This window comes from Microcaecilia unicolor, chromosome 11, assembly GCF_901765095.1.
Source record: "Microcaecilia unicolor chromosome 11, aMicUni1.1, whole genome shotgun sequence".
NCBI lineage: Eukaryota > Metazoa > Chordata > Amphibia > Gymnophiona > Siphonopidae > Microcaecilia > Microcaecilia unicolor.
The window spans coordinates 74,718,461-74,734,060 of NC_044041.1; the positions used below are offsets into that span (position 1 = coordinate 74,718,461).

The 15,600-nt window shown below is 44.8% G+C and overlaps 1 protein-coding gene across 1 annotated transcript; it reads left to right on the plus strand.

Moving 5' to 3' along the window:
* The first annotated feature begins 38 nt into the window (after nucleotides 1-38).
* TSSK6 (testis specific serine kinase 6) lies at nucleotides 39-1,091 on the plus strand. The gene has a single exon (XM_030219366.1). It carries the CDS (start codon nucleotides 279-281, stop codon nucleotides 1,089-1,091), a length of 813 nt encoding a protein of 270 aa, XP_030075226.1. The 5' UTR covers nucleotides 39-278.
* Nucleotides 1,092-15,600: the final 14,509 nt, after the last annotated feature.

Consider the following 15,600-nt stretch of genomic DNA (forward strand, 5'->3'; position numbering starts at 1 on the left):
TTGCCCTCTAAAATCTTAGTTTGGTCCTTTCAAAATAGAAAAAGAAGCCACAGTGCCCGCGCAAAATGGGCTCTGTCCTCTAAACCTAGGCAGATGTGTTTGGGGAGGGAGGTGGCTCCCTGCTCCCCATGACGCCCCTCAAAACTTCACAAGCGTCCAAATTATTACCGCGGTGTATAAATGCAGCCCCGGGCGCTGTGTGACCTCCCCCCCAGAGGGTGATGGGGTGCCCGGAGGATGAAATTATGTCTTTGTTAGCGCTATGGCTTTAAGCCATCATGTCTTCAACCGACACACTTTTAATGGACCTGGGCTACAAAGTGGGGAAGACGATCGGAGAAGGCTCCTACTCCAAGGTGAAGGTGGCCACATCCAAGAAGTACAAGGGCAACGTGGCGATCAAGGTGCTGGACCGGCGCAAGGCTCCCCCGGACTTCGTGACCAAATTCCTGCCGCGCGAGCTGGCCATTTTACGAGCCATCCGGCACCCGCACGTGGTGCAGGTCTTCGAGTTCATCGAGGTGAACAACGGCAAACACTACATCGTAATGGAGCTGGCGAGCACCGACCTGCTGCAGCTGGTACAGAAGAGTGGCCACATCGGGCCGGCGCAGGCGCGCCAGATGTTCGCGCAGCTGGTCAGCGCCGTACGATACCTGCATGAGCACCACGTGGTGCACCGCGACCTCAAGTGCGAGAATGTGCTGCTGACCGAGCAGCTGCAAGTCAAGCTCACTGACTTCGGCTTCGGCCGTAAATCACAGGGCTACCCGGAGTTATGCAGCACCTACTGCGGCTCTGCCGCCTACGCGCCCCCCGAGGTGTTGCTGGGCATCCCTTACGACCCCAAGAAGTACGACATCTGGAGCCTAGGGGTCATCCTCTACGTGATGGTGACCGGCTGCATGCCCTTCGACGACTCCAACGTCAGCAAGATGCCCAAGATCCAGCAGAAGGGGGTGGTGTACCCGGACAGCACCCCCGTGGAGGAGAGGTGCCAGGCCCTAGTGGGTCAGCTGTTGCAATTCAGCCCGCCCGCTCGCCCCGATGTGGCCCTGGTAGCCAAGCATGTGTGGATGCGAGAGAGCTAGGCGAGGGGGGAAGGGGCGGGGAGGGTCGAGGAGAAGGGAAGGGGTCGTTAATGTGCTGCAAAACAAAAAAAGAGAGAAAGAGAAAATCCAAAGAAAGCAAAAAACCAATAAACCCCTTCACATTCCGCTTTCTGTTTTCTTTCATTCTGTCTTTTCCATACAAGGGCTTGGTATTCATTTTTCCCCCGACAACACCCCTCAGCCCTTTATTGATTCAAACTTATTGGGGAGGGGGGGGGGGGGAGGATCGTGCCTATACCCTTTTTCCAGTGGGACAGGATTAGGGAGGAAACTTCATTCCGGGACTATAATAAACCATTCCCGGTCATGGCATTCAAAGGTATAGAAATACCACCCTTATTTTGGCTTAAAGGGCAAAGGGTTTAGGGTCAGCTGGCATGGAAATGTTTCAGTTTCTTTTGAATATTGCGAAATAGATGTGAGAGTAGTAAGTCAAACGATACGATCTTGAAAGCACACATGCACAGCCCGTATAAAGCTATCAGCCAAGTGAATTTAGCAAAACTTTTCACGAAAGCTTGGAAGATTCTTTTCCTCCCCATGTGCACGTATGAACTGGGTGGAGAGGAGCAGTCAGGACAGAAGCTGGGTTGCATAGATGGAAGAGGCTTATAATACAGAAGCGGATGTCTGTCTTGGGTGGGTTGTGCACACTGGTGACTTGTTCTTCAAAATAATGAAATAGAGGTTCTAAATTGCACCTATACACCAGCAGTTATGTCACAGATCAGGGATTCGACTTTAATTCTTAAATGAATTAGTTCTGGCTTTCAATATAGGATAAAGAGGTACACGACAGTAGTGCACCATAAGTTTTGTCTCTATTACACTTTATCTTAAACTTCTAGAAAGCGCGGGGGGGGGGGGGGTTAAATTTAAATGAAGTGCACCAGTCCTCCCGCAACCAGCGCTAGTTTACATTGGAAAATTAAATCGAAAAGGACAATACCTGTTCAGATTTGAGGTTTAGACCCTAAAGATATGCTGATGTACAGGCGCAGTTAGTCTAGTGAAACTCCTCAGCGCTCTCTCACCCCTTCCATGGTCTTCGTGTTGAGTTGTTTCTGTCGCTACAAAACGTATTGTGTGGCACAGCAAGACTACACTTTTGGAGGAAAGGGAAAGGTATAATGGCCACATCGCCAACCAAAAGTGGCTTCAGAAAGTAATTTGTTCATAAATAAAAACAATACCAAACACAAAACAAGCCAAACGGAAATATGAGGTATTTGGTCGAACTACATTATTTTTGTCTAGCTTTTGAGAGTTAAAACCCCCCTTCCTCGTGATGAGATGAAGAAGGGTGTGTTTCAACTTCCCAAAGCTAGACAATTTGTATTAAGTTAGTCCAAAATAACAAGTATAGCCTTAATCTCTTCTGTTTTACTTTTACTTTAAAGTGATCTAACAGATTTCACTCTGCAATACACTTGGAAACCGACACAAACCTTTATTATATGTATTACATATATCTATATAATGGTAACTCTGCTTCCCTGGATGTCTGGATCCGTAACTGCAAGCTGACGTCAGCTCGCCTCCAGCGTTCCCTTCCCTCTCAGTGTCCCACCCTTGCGGAAAGACAAAATGACATCAGAGGAGGGCGGAATAAAATAAAAGTGGGAGGACGACCAAGGATTCCAAAGACTGAAAGGATATATATAATAAAGATGTTTATTGAGGTATAAAGACTCGACACAACGTCGTGTTTCGGCCGTTAGGCCTGCATCAGGAGTCTTAATGCCGAATGCTTTTGAGAACTATTTGATGAAGGCAAATCCTCAACAAAGGGAGGTCTTTAGAAAGACCGTTGTGAAGATGAGCATGCTTTGTTGTCTCCTCTGACACAACGCTTGTATAGAATGCTGCAATAAGCCAATAGTGTTCATGAGGGCAGAGGAGGGCGGGACACAGAAGGCAAGGGAAGGCTGGAGGCAACGAGAGTCCAGCTTGCCGCTGCTGCAAACGGAGGTAGTAAGATGAACGGCTTAAAGGCAAGACGGCAGAAAGGACAGTCATTGGCCATGGATGGGAGAGCAGGGCAGAGGAGAATCACTGGACATGGAGGGGAGGCCAGAATCGCAGGACAGGGAGGGCAGGGCAGAGGAGAATCACTGTGCATGGAGGGGACACCAGAATTGTGGGACACGGAGGGGAGGGAAGAATCGCTGGACATGGAGGGGAGGGCAGGGGAGAGAGGAGAAATCGCTTAGCTTTCCTAGGGCCCATTTCATTTTTCATTAAACGGGCTTTGTTGCTTGTATTAGACTATAATAGGAAAAACATTACCTCGGTTTTGGCAGAAAATGAATTTTGCTAGTTAGATCTTGACATAAAAAGTACAGCCTTTTAACTAAGAGCCAAGTGCACCTATATTCAGAGACCAATTATAGTATTGTTAATCGGTGTTGCCTACTTTTCTCCTACATAGTATTTTTGTTTTGAAAGATAAACATCCATTTGAGCGTACACACACCAATGGTGAAGCTCGACCTATGACATCATCAACTGGGACACTTGCATCATAGTCTACTGTGTGTTTTTAAGCAGGGCAGCTTTAGGGTTTTCTCATCAAAGACAGCACTGTAATGTTGCGCACGATACTTTTCTTTACAGCTGCTGTCAAAATAGGTTTGCTTATTTCAAAACACAAACATCTGAGAATTTTAAAAGGACTTAGTAGTCCTTTGCGCAAAATTTCATAAGCCCATGTGGCAGGTAGTGAGAATGCCCTTTGAATACATCACATATTTTTATTATGAAGGTGTTCAATTCTGCATGCCTTAACTAGGAACGACGACATTTTAGCTGTCATGGAAGGGGATTTGGGTACTGATGCTTTTTATTCCGTCCGAGCCTATCTAGCACAATGGCACATAGTATTACGGGATAGTTACAATGGTGTAATCAATAAGGGGTGCATCTTCCTTCTTTGCTGGTTTAGGCCTATAACAGCCTAGGGCCCAGCGAAGTCAAAGTCAGCTCAGCCCAGGAATCAGTTTCTGTAATAAAAGCAGCTTTGGAAGGCAGAAGAGAAGTGGTGGAGGGGAGGATAGTGGGATGGTTAAAGGGGAAAACAGTGCTACAAGCACAAGGGTGAAGCATTTAGATTACACGGAGGTTTACTGGCAGCTCAAGAAAACATATCTGAAGGAGTGGCTGATGGACAGCCAGGCAACTCTGGAAACTGACCATTGTTGCATTCTGTTGGAGTTACTGCCTTCTAGACCAGTGGCTCCTGATTTTGGCTAATCTTGTGATATGCTCTTATTTTTTTTACCAGGAGTTGCCTTCTCTGCAGGGGTGTAACTAGGTGGGGCCACGGAGGGCATGGGCCCCCACAGATTTAGCCCTGGCCCCCTCTACTTTTTATGCCCCCCGCTGCTGACCTTCCCTGCCACTTTCAATCCCCCCTCCCACCGCCGCCGACCCTCCTCCGCCCGGTACCTTTGCTGGCAGGGTTCCCCAACCCCTACCAGCCAGTCTTCTTCAGCGCCGGTCTCCAGCGCCTTCGCTGATATGTTTCTGTCAGTCCTGACTCCTGACATCCTGCGTGCACATCCTGTATATATAGCCTTGTGCAGGACGTGCATGCAGGACATCAGGAGTCAGAAACAGATCAGCAAAGGCGCCGGCGACTGGTGCTGAAGAAGACTTCAGCTGGTGGAGGTTGGGGACCCCCACCAGCAAAGGTACTTGGCGGTGGCAGCGACAGGGGAGGGGCGGTGGGGGGAGGTCAAAAGTGGCGGGGGGGGTTGGCGGCTGGGGGAGGCGGGATAAACTGTACCCCCCACCTCGGGCTCTGGACCCCCCCTCACGCCGAGGTCTGGCTACGCCCCTGCTTCTCTGTTTCCCTAAAGTAATGTAACAAGTACTCCTCCGAGCCACATCACCAGGGCCGGTCTTAGCAATTTCTGGGCCCTATGCAAACCAGTTCAGTTGGGCCTCCCGCCCCACCTAGCCCCGCCTCTTGTTGACAAGATGTGTTTTAAACATTTTTTTAAATTTCAAATAAAGACAAATCAAGCAAAACTTGTACAGAAAAACTAATTCAAGTTTTCACAATGCTATCATAGGAAACATTCGGGTTTAAAAAGGAAAATCATGTGCAGTTCTTCACAAAGGAAACCCCTCCCTCATTAATCAATATCTTCTCTGTGAAATAGTAATAATAATAAAAAAAGGCAAGTGCATTTTTATACTACTGCATTCCAGAAAGCAAAAGGAGCAAGTTCCCACATGCCATTTTTTTTCTTTTGCTGTGGGCACAGGAAAAAAAACAACAAGATTTTAAATGCTTTCAGGTTTCAATCTAATTCATGTTTAATGCGGGATAAAATGGCATAAATAATTAAACAGAAACTCTGAATGTTAAGCACCTGATTCTCATAACATGATGTCTGTTTAGTGGCCCTTTACTACTACTACTACTACTAGACATTTCTAGAAAACAAAATCTCTGCACGAATATAGTACTAGGGTGTCACTTTAACCAGACCCTCCAATGACACAGATATTACCTTGATTTTTTTTACAGTATTCCCCCTCCCCCACCTATTCTAGACTTCCCACTCCCCCGAGTAGCAGGGTGCCCTCCCGGCACATACCTGAAGCCACCCTGGTGGTCTAGTGGAGTCTTTGGGGCAGGAAAGATCCCCAGTCTTTCCTACCCACTGCCAGCGCTGACCCTCTTGATGCCACATCTTCTTTAAAATAGCTGCCAAGACTTCCACCAGTGGCCTCGCAAGACTTCAGCGGAAGTCTCAGCAGCCATTTTTAAAGAACGATGTGGCTATCAGCACCGGGCAGGAAAGACTGGGGCTCTTTCCTGCCCCAAAGACTCCGCTAGACCACCAGGGTGGATTCAGATATGTGCCGAGAGGGCACCCTGCGGCTCATGGGAGGAGAGGCAGAGTCATCGGGGCAATAGCAGGGAGCAGGAGGGAGTGTTGCAGGGCCCCTGGAAGCACAGGGCCCTGTGCGACTGCCCCTGCCATCAAGCACTATTCTAGCCATGAATAGCAATAAATTCAACTGCTACCCTGGGAACATCACCTTAGCACTGGCCATGGAAACAGGAGGGTAGTCTTTAGGAAGTCTGTTTCCATTTCACAGCACTGTTCTGGGGGTCCATTGCTCAAAAGGGTACCTGACCCTGATCACTCCCATAGACTTGAAGGAAGAAAGCTGGACGCTCCCATTGCTTGCAGAGGCTGCTCTAGCCTGTTGGGAGCAGTTGATCCAGGCTCACAGCTTGACTAGGCATCATTCCTGCTAGGACTGTGACATCATAAATCTCTAGCAAACCTAAGTAAGAAGAATTAATTCAGACTTACCAGCACAGAGGAGATTGGCTTCACTACATTTCATGTCTCACTTTGCCATTAGGGATCTGTGGCTCAGGTACTTTGAAAAAGAGACATCCAGAGAGCTGAGGCCCAGCAGCACTGTGACATCATGATGACAGCACTTGGGGGACCAACCACACAGAAGCCTCTCAGACTCATTTTATTATGATTTCATAAGCTGCGGCATATACTGGGCCCAAAGCAACAGGCACGCCATAAAACAAGGGTTTGCAACCTTGAGTGGGCAGCAAGCTTACTGACACCTTCTGCAAGGCTGACCTAAGCTATCAGGCTACAGAGCTTTAGCTTACATGTTGACTGTGCTAGGAACTTGGGCATGGAGCCAGAAGGGAAATCAGATGGAAATGAAATTTGCAGGTTTTGCTTAATGTCCACAGAAGTCAAGTTAGTAGCTGGAATAGTGATCTCAGAGCCTTAATATGGGTATGGGAGTGGAAGGGAGAAGGAAGATGGATCAATCCTTTGCTAAGCTTACATGTCAACAACAGTTCAACCAATTCCATAAAGTTCATCCCATAAGCAACGGACTGGTGTGCAGGCAAAAGGAAAGGACTCCGTGCTTAACAGAATGACCTCAGTATTCTATACTCTGGGCCACTGTCAGTGGTTTGGCTAGGTCCATAGTGAGCCTTAAAGAACAGCGAGCCTCATACAGGTGTTCATAAGGTATAATATTAAACATAGTAAATGACAGGTACACAAAGACCAGTATGGTCCATCCAGTGACAGTCTACTCAGAAAGGTGGCTAGGGTTCTACATATACATAGCAATTTTTTTTTTAACTGGGCAATACCACCCAAAACACAGACTCACTGTGTGGTTTTCTATTATAATTTCTTGTTTTCTTACTGATTTTCAAATAGTACAGGATCTTTCTTTTCTTCTCGAGATTGCCATCAGCAATAGCATTCTTGTTTTGTTTTCCCTTTGTCTGTCTTTCTTGTGTCCAGCTTTCTTTTAATACTTATCTTACTATATATTTGTATAAAAAATATCTTCCTTTTAGAGTTCACAGGGTGTGCCTTGTACAGCCAACATAATCAAGAGTAAGTTAGCTTATGCCCTGATCCAGAAGCATTACTGCTGAGCGCCTGCTGCAACCTCAAAGCTTTTGCTCCAGTCTAGCTACAGACATGAAGAAAATCCATTCCCTCACAGGAGCTTCAGCAAAGTGGGAAACTGAAAACAGGCCATAGAAAAAATGACCATGAAATTAGGAACTGGGTTCTCTCCACAAATGTTATCACCATACTAGGTCAGACCAAAGGTCCATCAGGTCCACTTGGGGCAAATCTACAAGTACCATCATGTAGACAGTTTTCATGCTACTTACCATAGGGATGAGCAGTGGCTAGCCTCAAATCTACTTTAACAGTTTATGGACTTTTGTGCAGGATTATCCAAACCTTTTTAAAACCCAGCTATACTAACTGCTTTTTCCAAAGCCGCCTTGTTGCATGATGGCGATGAAGTAAAATACAATGGCAAGTAGCATAGCTTAGTGGAGAATAGCGCTGATTGTGCAACATCATGCTTCTGAAACAAGCACATTAAATTCATGTGACTGTATGTGCAGCTCGGTGAAAAAGACAAAGTTAGCTTAATTGTGAAGTTCAGCAAGATGTCTGACCCTATCTAAGATTCTGCATTTGTCTCTGAAGTTGTGGAGCTGGAGGGCAACTGCTTGGGTTTATTACTGTTAGCTAGAACCACAGCCAGAGAACACATCATGCTTCTAGTAGTCAGTACCTTGTGCTTTTTGTTTAGTAATGATTTTCTTGTATCTGTGAATAAATCAGTTGATCCAGGGCGCCAATATGCAATTCTGGATTGTTGTGCAGTCTGTACTTGATTTTTTAAATCAGTGAATGGCTGAAAAGTTCTTGGTTATCGTCATATAAATGAGTCAAAGCAAATTTCTAACATTCAATAAATATTCTAAACAAAAAAATCAGTGAAAGGCTATGGCCCCAATAAAGGTGATAATTATTTGTTGTTTTGATAATTTTGATCATTGATTTAAGGACACCCAGCACAGAAATTAACTGACCGTTTAATTTGTACAGGGACTGGAATATGTGTGCTACTTATACAAGACATCCTCAGTGTCCTCCTCACAGGGAGATATAAGACCTTATCCAGTAGCCATAGGTGGCTGGGCTGCCACCTCCCCCCATGCATGCTCATATTTGCCCATGTGCAAAACTGAACATGTGCAGAGGCTAGCAGTAGCTCAATGACACTGCCACTAATCACCCAAGGTGTTAGGTAATTCGACGGGGCTTAGGGATCCCTGCCAGCTCAGGTATTTCTTTAGTTGGGGGGGGGGGCACACCAGGAGTGGGCAGAAATTACATTTGGGCCTGTTCACTTTGGTCTGAAGCCCACCCTAAATCGGCCATCTGGCTACAGCAACTGATGATACAGGTACAGCATTCAGACTGCTGGGATCATACCTATTATCATCCCAGGCACAAGCTGGACAGCAGAATTAATTTTCTAAGTACGCCTGTCCTAGTCTGAAACATAATTAATAGTGATAGTCTTGGCAGTGACCTGTCAGAATACCATCATACCAGAAGATTCAATAGCCCAGTGGTTCTTAACACAATCATCAGGGCCCACCCAGCCAATCAGGTTTTCAGAATATCCACAATGAATATGCATAATAAATGCACAATGGGTAAACAAATTCCAATATAGTTGTTACATGTGGAAAAAAAAACTACTTTCCAAACTATGAAATAATCTTATTCCAAAATACTTTATTATCCTAATACAACATGCAGCATATTAAAATCAAATATCCTAGCATTTTAACATATGCAGTTCTGAGCTAAATCCTACTACATAAAACCCACTAATACATAGACATTTCAATGTCCATAAGCTAGTTTTATAAAAGTGTCCAACATCTCTTTATATAGAGAAAGATGTACTGATCTTGACGCCATAGGATGATCTCTTCCTAATGTTGAATCACTGAAGATATTCCTTGTGTTCCAGAAGGACCAACGAAAATCCAAATTCACGAGTGTGAAAAAAACGTCCAAATGGCCTCAATAATCCAATAAATGGTCAAGCATTCTTGCTCTATAATTTGCAAACTGTAACAGTTATTAAATTCAAAACATCCAAATCTCTGTATCACCAAAACCGACATGGTCTGTGTTTTGTGGAACATGAGGAATATCTTCAGTGCCTTTGGTGATTCAACATTAGGAAGAGACCATCCTGTGGCATCAAGTACATCTTTCTGTATATAAGAGAAATGTTGGACACTTCTTTAAACTAGTTTAAGGACAAGTTGAAGTTGTACAAACTGAATACACCATATTTCGCTATGTGTTATGTGGGTTTTATGTAGTAAGATTTAGCTCATATGTTAAAATGCTAGGATATTTGATTTTAGAATGCTGTATGTTGTGTTAGGATAATAACGTTTTTTGCAATGAATATGCATGAGATCGATTTGCATACTAAGGAGGCAGTACATGGAAATCTACCTCATGCATATACATCCCTGCAAGCCTGACTGGCTTGGTGTGCCCTAAGTACTATGTTGAGAACCCCAAGTGTTCTCAAGTGGAAAACAATTGCACCAGAAACAGAAAGCAAGGCAGGAGGAGCTTATGGCATGGTAAAATAGTAAATGAGGGTACATAAAGACCAGCATGATCTATCTTGTCCACACCCAAGCGTTACATCTGCTGCTCCTTGCAGGTTACCATACTAGACCAGCTTATATCTCACAGTTCAAACTGGGCAACAAAGCAAGGTGAACCAGAGCAAACCTCTGGGATATTATTGAAAGGGATAATAAAATCTAATTAAAATTAAGCATTATTTTAAAAGAATAGATTTCTGAAACAATAAGGTCTCCTTTCTTCTAAACATCATACAAGAATGGGAGGAGGAGAATATCTCAGCAAGTTCTCACCAAGCAGCTTGAAATGGTAAGGTGAATTCTAGCATTTGTAATCTCTTTTCTTTCCCCCCTTGGGTGAAGGAAAAGAAAACAAATAAGTTACAGGTGGTCCTCTTGGATCTAGTAGAAACTGAAAATGGAAATATAGGTAAATTTGGGGTTAGACCATGCAATAATGTATAAAGAAAACAGAACTCTGGCCTCAAAAGGCAACCAATGAAGTTTCTTCACGGAGAGGGTGGTGAACGCTTGGAATGCCCTCCCGCGGGAGGTGGTGGAGATGAAAACGGTAACGGAATTCAAGCATGCGTGGGACAGGCATAAAGGAATCCTGTGCAGAAGGAATGGATCCACAGAAGCTTAGCTGAAATTGGGTGGCGGGGGGAAGAGGGGTTGGTGGTTGAGAGGCTAGGATGGGGGAGGGCAGACTTATACGGGGTCTGTGCCGGAGCCGGTGATGGGAGGCGGGACTGGTGGTTGGGAGGCGGGAAATACTGCTGCACAGACTTATATGGTCTGTGCCCTGAAAAAGACAGGTACAAATCAAGGTAAGGTATACACATGAGTTTATCGTGGGCAGACTAGATGGACCGTGCAGGTCTTTTTCTGCCGTCATCTACTATGTTACTATGTAATATAATAAGAGGAAACATGATTGTCTTTGGTTAAACCAAATATCAATCATACCGCACTATTTTGAATTGTTTGAATTCTTTTTATTTGAGATTTAGTGCATCCCAAATATGCTAGATTACAATATTCTATTTGTGAGAAAAGAAGAGTCTATCAATAAACAAAATGAAACTGTCTCAAAATAGCTACAAACATAGCATAGTTTTCTCATAAGAAAAAAATATTCTTTCACTAAGGAAGTAACTTGCGCTTCCATTGAGGTGGCGCTATCTACCAATACACCCAAGATCTTTACTATAGTAGCTAGCTTATACTTGGTATGGCCAATATAGATAGAATCAGGAAGAGTCTGGTTTATTGTTAATGCATAAAAACTAAGGGCCCTGTTTACTAAGCTGCCCTAGAGGCAAATACCTTGCACTAATTTTTAGCACACACTAAAAACGCTAGTGCACCTTAGTAAACAGGGCTCTTAGTTTTATCAGCATTAAGCTTTAATTTATGCTGAACCATTCAATTACCAAGTAAAGCCATGCAGTGTTGCATCCTTGGGATATCATAGTAACATATAGTAACATAGTAGATGAAGGCAGAAAAAGACCTGCATGGTCCATCCAGTCTGCCCATGACAAACTCATATGTGTATACCTTACCTTGAATTTGTACCTGTCCCTTTCAGGGCACAGACCATATAAGTCTGCCCAGCAGTATTTCTCGCCTCCCAACAGACCATATAAGTCTGCCCAGCAGTATTTCCCGCCTCCCAACCACCAGTCCCGCCTCCCATCACCGGCTCTGTTACAGACCGTATAAGTCTGCCCTCCCCTATCCTCGCCTCCCAACCACCACCCCCTCTTCCCCCCAACTGCTCCGCCACCCAATTTCAGCTAAGCTTCTGAGGATCCATTCCTTCTGCACAGGATTCCTGTATGCATATCCCACGCATGTTTGAACTCCGTTACCGTTTTCATCTCCACCACCTCCCGCGGGAGGGCATTCCAAGCGTCCACCACCCTCTCTGTAAAGAAATACTTCCTGACATCTTTCCTGAGTCTGCCCCCCTTCAATCTCATTTCATGTCCTCTCGTTCTACCGCCTTCCCATCTCCGGAAAAGATTCGTTTGTGGATTAATACCTTTCAAATATTTGAATGTCTGTATCATATCACCCCTGTTCCTCCTTTCCTCCAGGGTGTACATGTTCAGGTCAGCAAGCCTCTCTTCATACGTCTTGGAACGTAAATCCCATACCATCCTCGTAGCTTTTCTTTGCACCGCTTCCATTTTTTTTAACATCCTTCGCAAGATACGGCCTCCAAAACTGAACACAATACTCCAGGTGGGGCCTCACCAACGTCTTATACAGGGGCATTAAAACCTCCTTTCTTCTGCTGGTCACTCCTCTCTCTATACAGCCTAGCAATCTTCTAGCTACTGCCACCGCCTTGTCACACTGTTTCGTCGCCTTCAGGTCCTCAGATACTATCACCCCAAGATCCCTCTCCCCGTCCGTGCCTATCAGACTCTCCCCGCCTAACACATACGTCTCCCATGGATTTCTACTCCCCAAGTGCATCACTTTGCATTTCTTCGCATTGAATTTTAATTGCCAAACGTTAGACCATTCTTCTAGCTTCTTCAGATCTTTTTTCATGTTTTCCACACCCTCCGGGGTGTCCACTCTGTTGGAAATCTTGGTGTCATCCGCAAAAAGGCAAACTTTACCTCGTAACCCTTCGGCAATGTCACTCACAAATATATTGAACAGAATCGGCCCCAGCACCGATCCCTGAGGCACTCCACTACTCACCTTTCCTTCCTCCGAGCGAACTCCATTCACCACCACCCTCTGGCGTCTGTCCGTCAACCAGTTCCTAATCCAGTCACCACTTCGGGTCCTATCTTCAGGCCGTCTAGTTTATTTAAGAGCCTCCTGTGGGGAACCGTGTCGAAAGCCTTGCTGAAATCTAAGTAGATGACGTCCATAGCACGTCCTTGATTTAATTCTCCGGTCACCCAGTCAAAGAATTCAATGAGATTCGTTTGGCACGATTTCCCTTTGGTGAAACCATGTTGTCTCGAATCTTGCAACTTATTGGCTTCCAGGAAATTCACTATCCTTTCCTTCAGCATGGCTTCCATTACTTTTCCAATAACCGAAGTGAGGCTTACCGGCCTGTAGTTTCCAGCTTCTTCCCTATCCCCACTTTTGTGAAGAGGGACCACCTCCGCCGTTCTCCAATCCCTCGGAACCTCTCCCGTCTGCAAGGATCTATTAAACAAGTCTTTAAGAGGACCCGCCAGAACCTCTCTGAGCTCCCTCAGTATTCTGGGGTGGATCCCGTCCGGCCCCATGGCTTTGTCCACCTTTAGCTTGCCAAGTTGTTGATACACACTCTCTTCCGTGAACGGCGCTCTATCCACCTCATTTTCAGGTGTACTTTTGCCAGTCTCTCTCGGTCCTTCCCCAGGGTTTTCTTCAGTGAAAACAGAACAAAAGTATCTATTTAGCAAATTGGCTTTTTCTTCATCATTTTCTACATAGCGTTTTATTGTATCTTTTAGTCTCACAATTCCCTTTATAGTCTTTCTCCTTTCACTAATATACCTGAAGAAGTTTTTGTCTCCCCTCCTTACATTTCGAGCCATTTGTTCTTCAGCTTGCGCCTTCGCCAGATGTACCTCTCTCTTGGCTTCTTTCAGTTTCATCCGGTATTCCTCCCCGTGTTCCTCCTCTTGAGATTTTCTATATTTCTGGAACGCTAACTCTTTAATCTTTATTTTCTCAGCCACTTGCTTTGAGAACCATATCGGTTTCCTTTTTCTCCTGCTTTTATTTACTCTCCTTACATAAAGGTCTGTGGCCCTGTTTATTACTTCTTTTAGCCTGGACCACTGTCCTTCCACTTCTCGTATGTCCTCCCAGCCCATCAGCTCCTTCCTCAGGTATTCTCCCATTTTGTTAAAGTCAGCTCGCTTGAAATCGAGGACTTTGAGTTTAGAGTGGCCGCCGTCCACATGAGCCATTACATCAAAACAAACCGTTTGATGGTCACTGTTTCCAAGGTGCGCAGCTACTCGGACATTTGACACACTATCCCCATTCGTGAGCACCAGATCCAACGTGGCTGCCTCCCTCGTGGGTTCGTTCACCATTTGTCTGAGCAGAGCACTTTGGAAAGCATCCACAATCTCTCTACTTCTTTCCGATCTTGCAGATGGAACCTTCCAATCTACATCCGGCAGATTAAAATCTCCCAACAACAGCACCTCTCTTTTCTTCCCCAACTTTTGAATATCAGCGATCAGATCTTTATCTAGTTCTTCCAATTGTGTCGGGGGTCTATAGACAACACCCATGTGGACCAAGGTTCTATCCTCTCTTTTTAAGGTGATCCATATCGCTTCTTCCTTTCCCCAGTTCCCTGTCATTTCAGTCACTGGGATATCATTTCTAACATACAGAGCTACTCCTCCACCTGTACGTCCCTCTCTATCCTTCCTAAAAAGATTATAGCCTGGTATGTTTTACATCCCATTCATGGGAACCATTGAGCCATGTCTCTATGACTGCAACTATGTCCAAGTCAGACTCCAAAATCAGGGCTTGAAGGTCAGGAATTTTATTGCTTAGACTGCGAGCATTTGTGGTCATCACTTTCCATGTACATTTCCTAGTATGTGTTTTGGTTTTAGTGATTTGTGAGGGTGTTTTTTCTTTGGGTACCTTCTCATATTTTTGTTCCCCCTTCCTTGCTTTTTCTTCTTTTTCTGCTTCAGTTTTATTTTCAGGAATATCAGAGTGCTGTAGTGGAGCAAAAGAATTTTGTAGTGGCAACACTTGTGCGGGCGGATGTTTCTGTGTCACATGATGAAGTCTGCCTGAGCCTACTGTGAACCATCTGTTCTTATGTGGTTTTATTCTTTGAGGCAGTGGTGAGAAGTTATGATTCTGCACAGTCCTATAAGTTGCTTTAATTGCTTCTAATTCTTGCATTACTTTACAGAGCTCTTGTTTTAAAGTAGATAGCTGAAGACAGATAGGACAAGCTTTAAGTCTCCAGATGATTAGCCTTGAAACTAAAGCATCACAATTATTGCAGAGAATAAAAGTCATCCTGATTGGTTGAAATGGGTATGAACATGTGTACTATGTCGGAGTAATAGCCTGCAAGACTGCCTGTGTATGATTGGGTAAAGTGAATGAGGACTGGTTTGTCTATAAATGAGTGGCAAACCCTGGGGTGGGTGGGTTGTGGGGTGGGATTATAAGTCCCCAAGTGTCAGCTAACTGCTGTTTTATCAAGGGAATTTTCTAGCTGGGTGGGACCAGGACCAAAAAATTTCCAATTGAATTAACTATCGAACTCAAAGCTGAAATTAAACAAGATAACAGAACTATTGTCTGCATAACTATATACTAGAAAACCACTGTTCTCCAACAGAAACCCCAATGAACGTAAAAAAAAAAAAGTAAAATAAAATAGGGGAAGAGGAGAACCTTGACGGACCCCACAAGTGTTCGGCCATGCTAATGAAAAGGAATCTTTTGCCTTCA

Coding starts and splice junctions, on each gene's coding strand:
- TSSK6 (XM_030219366.1), top strand. CDS start 279: ATGTCTTCAACCGACACACTTTTAATGGACCTGGGCTACAAAGTGGGG.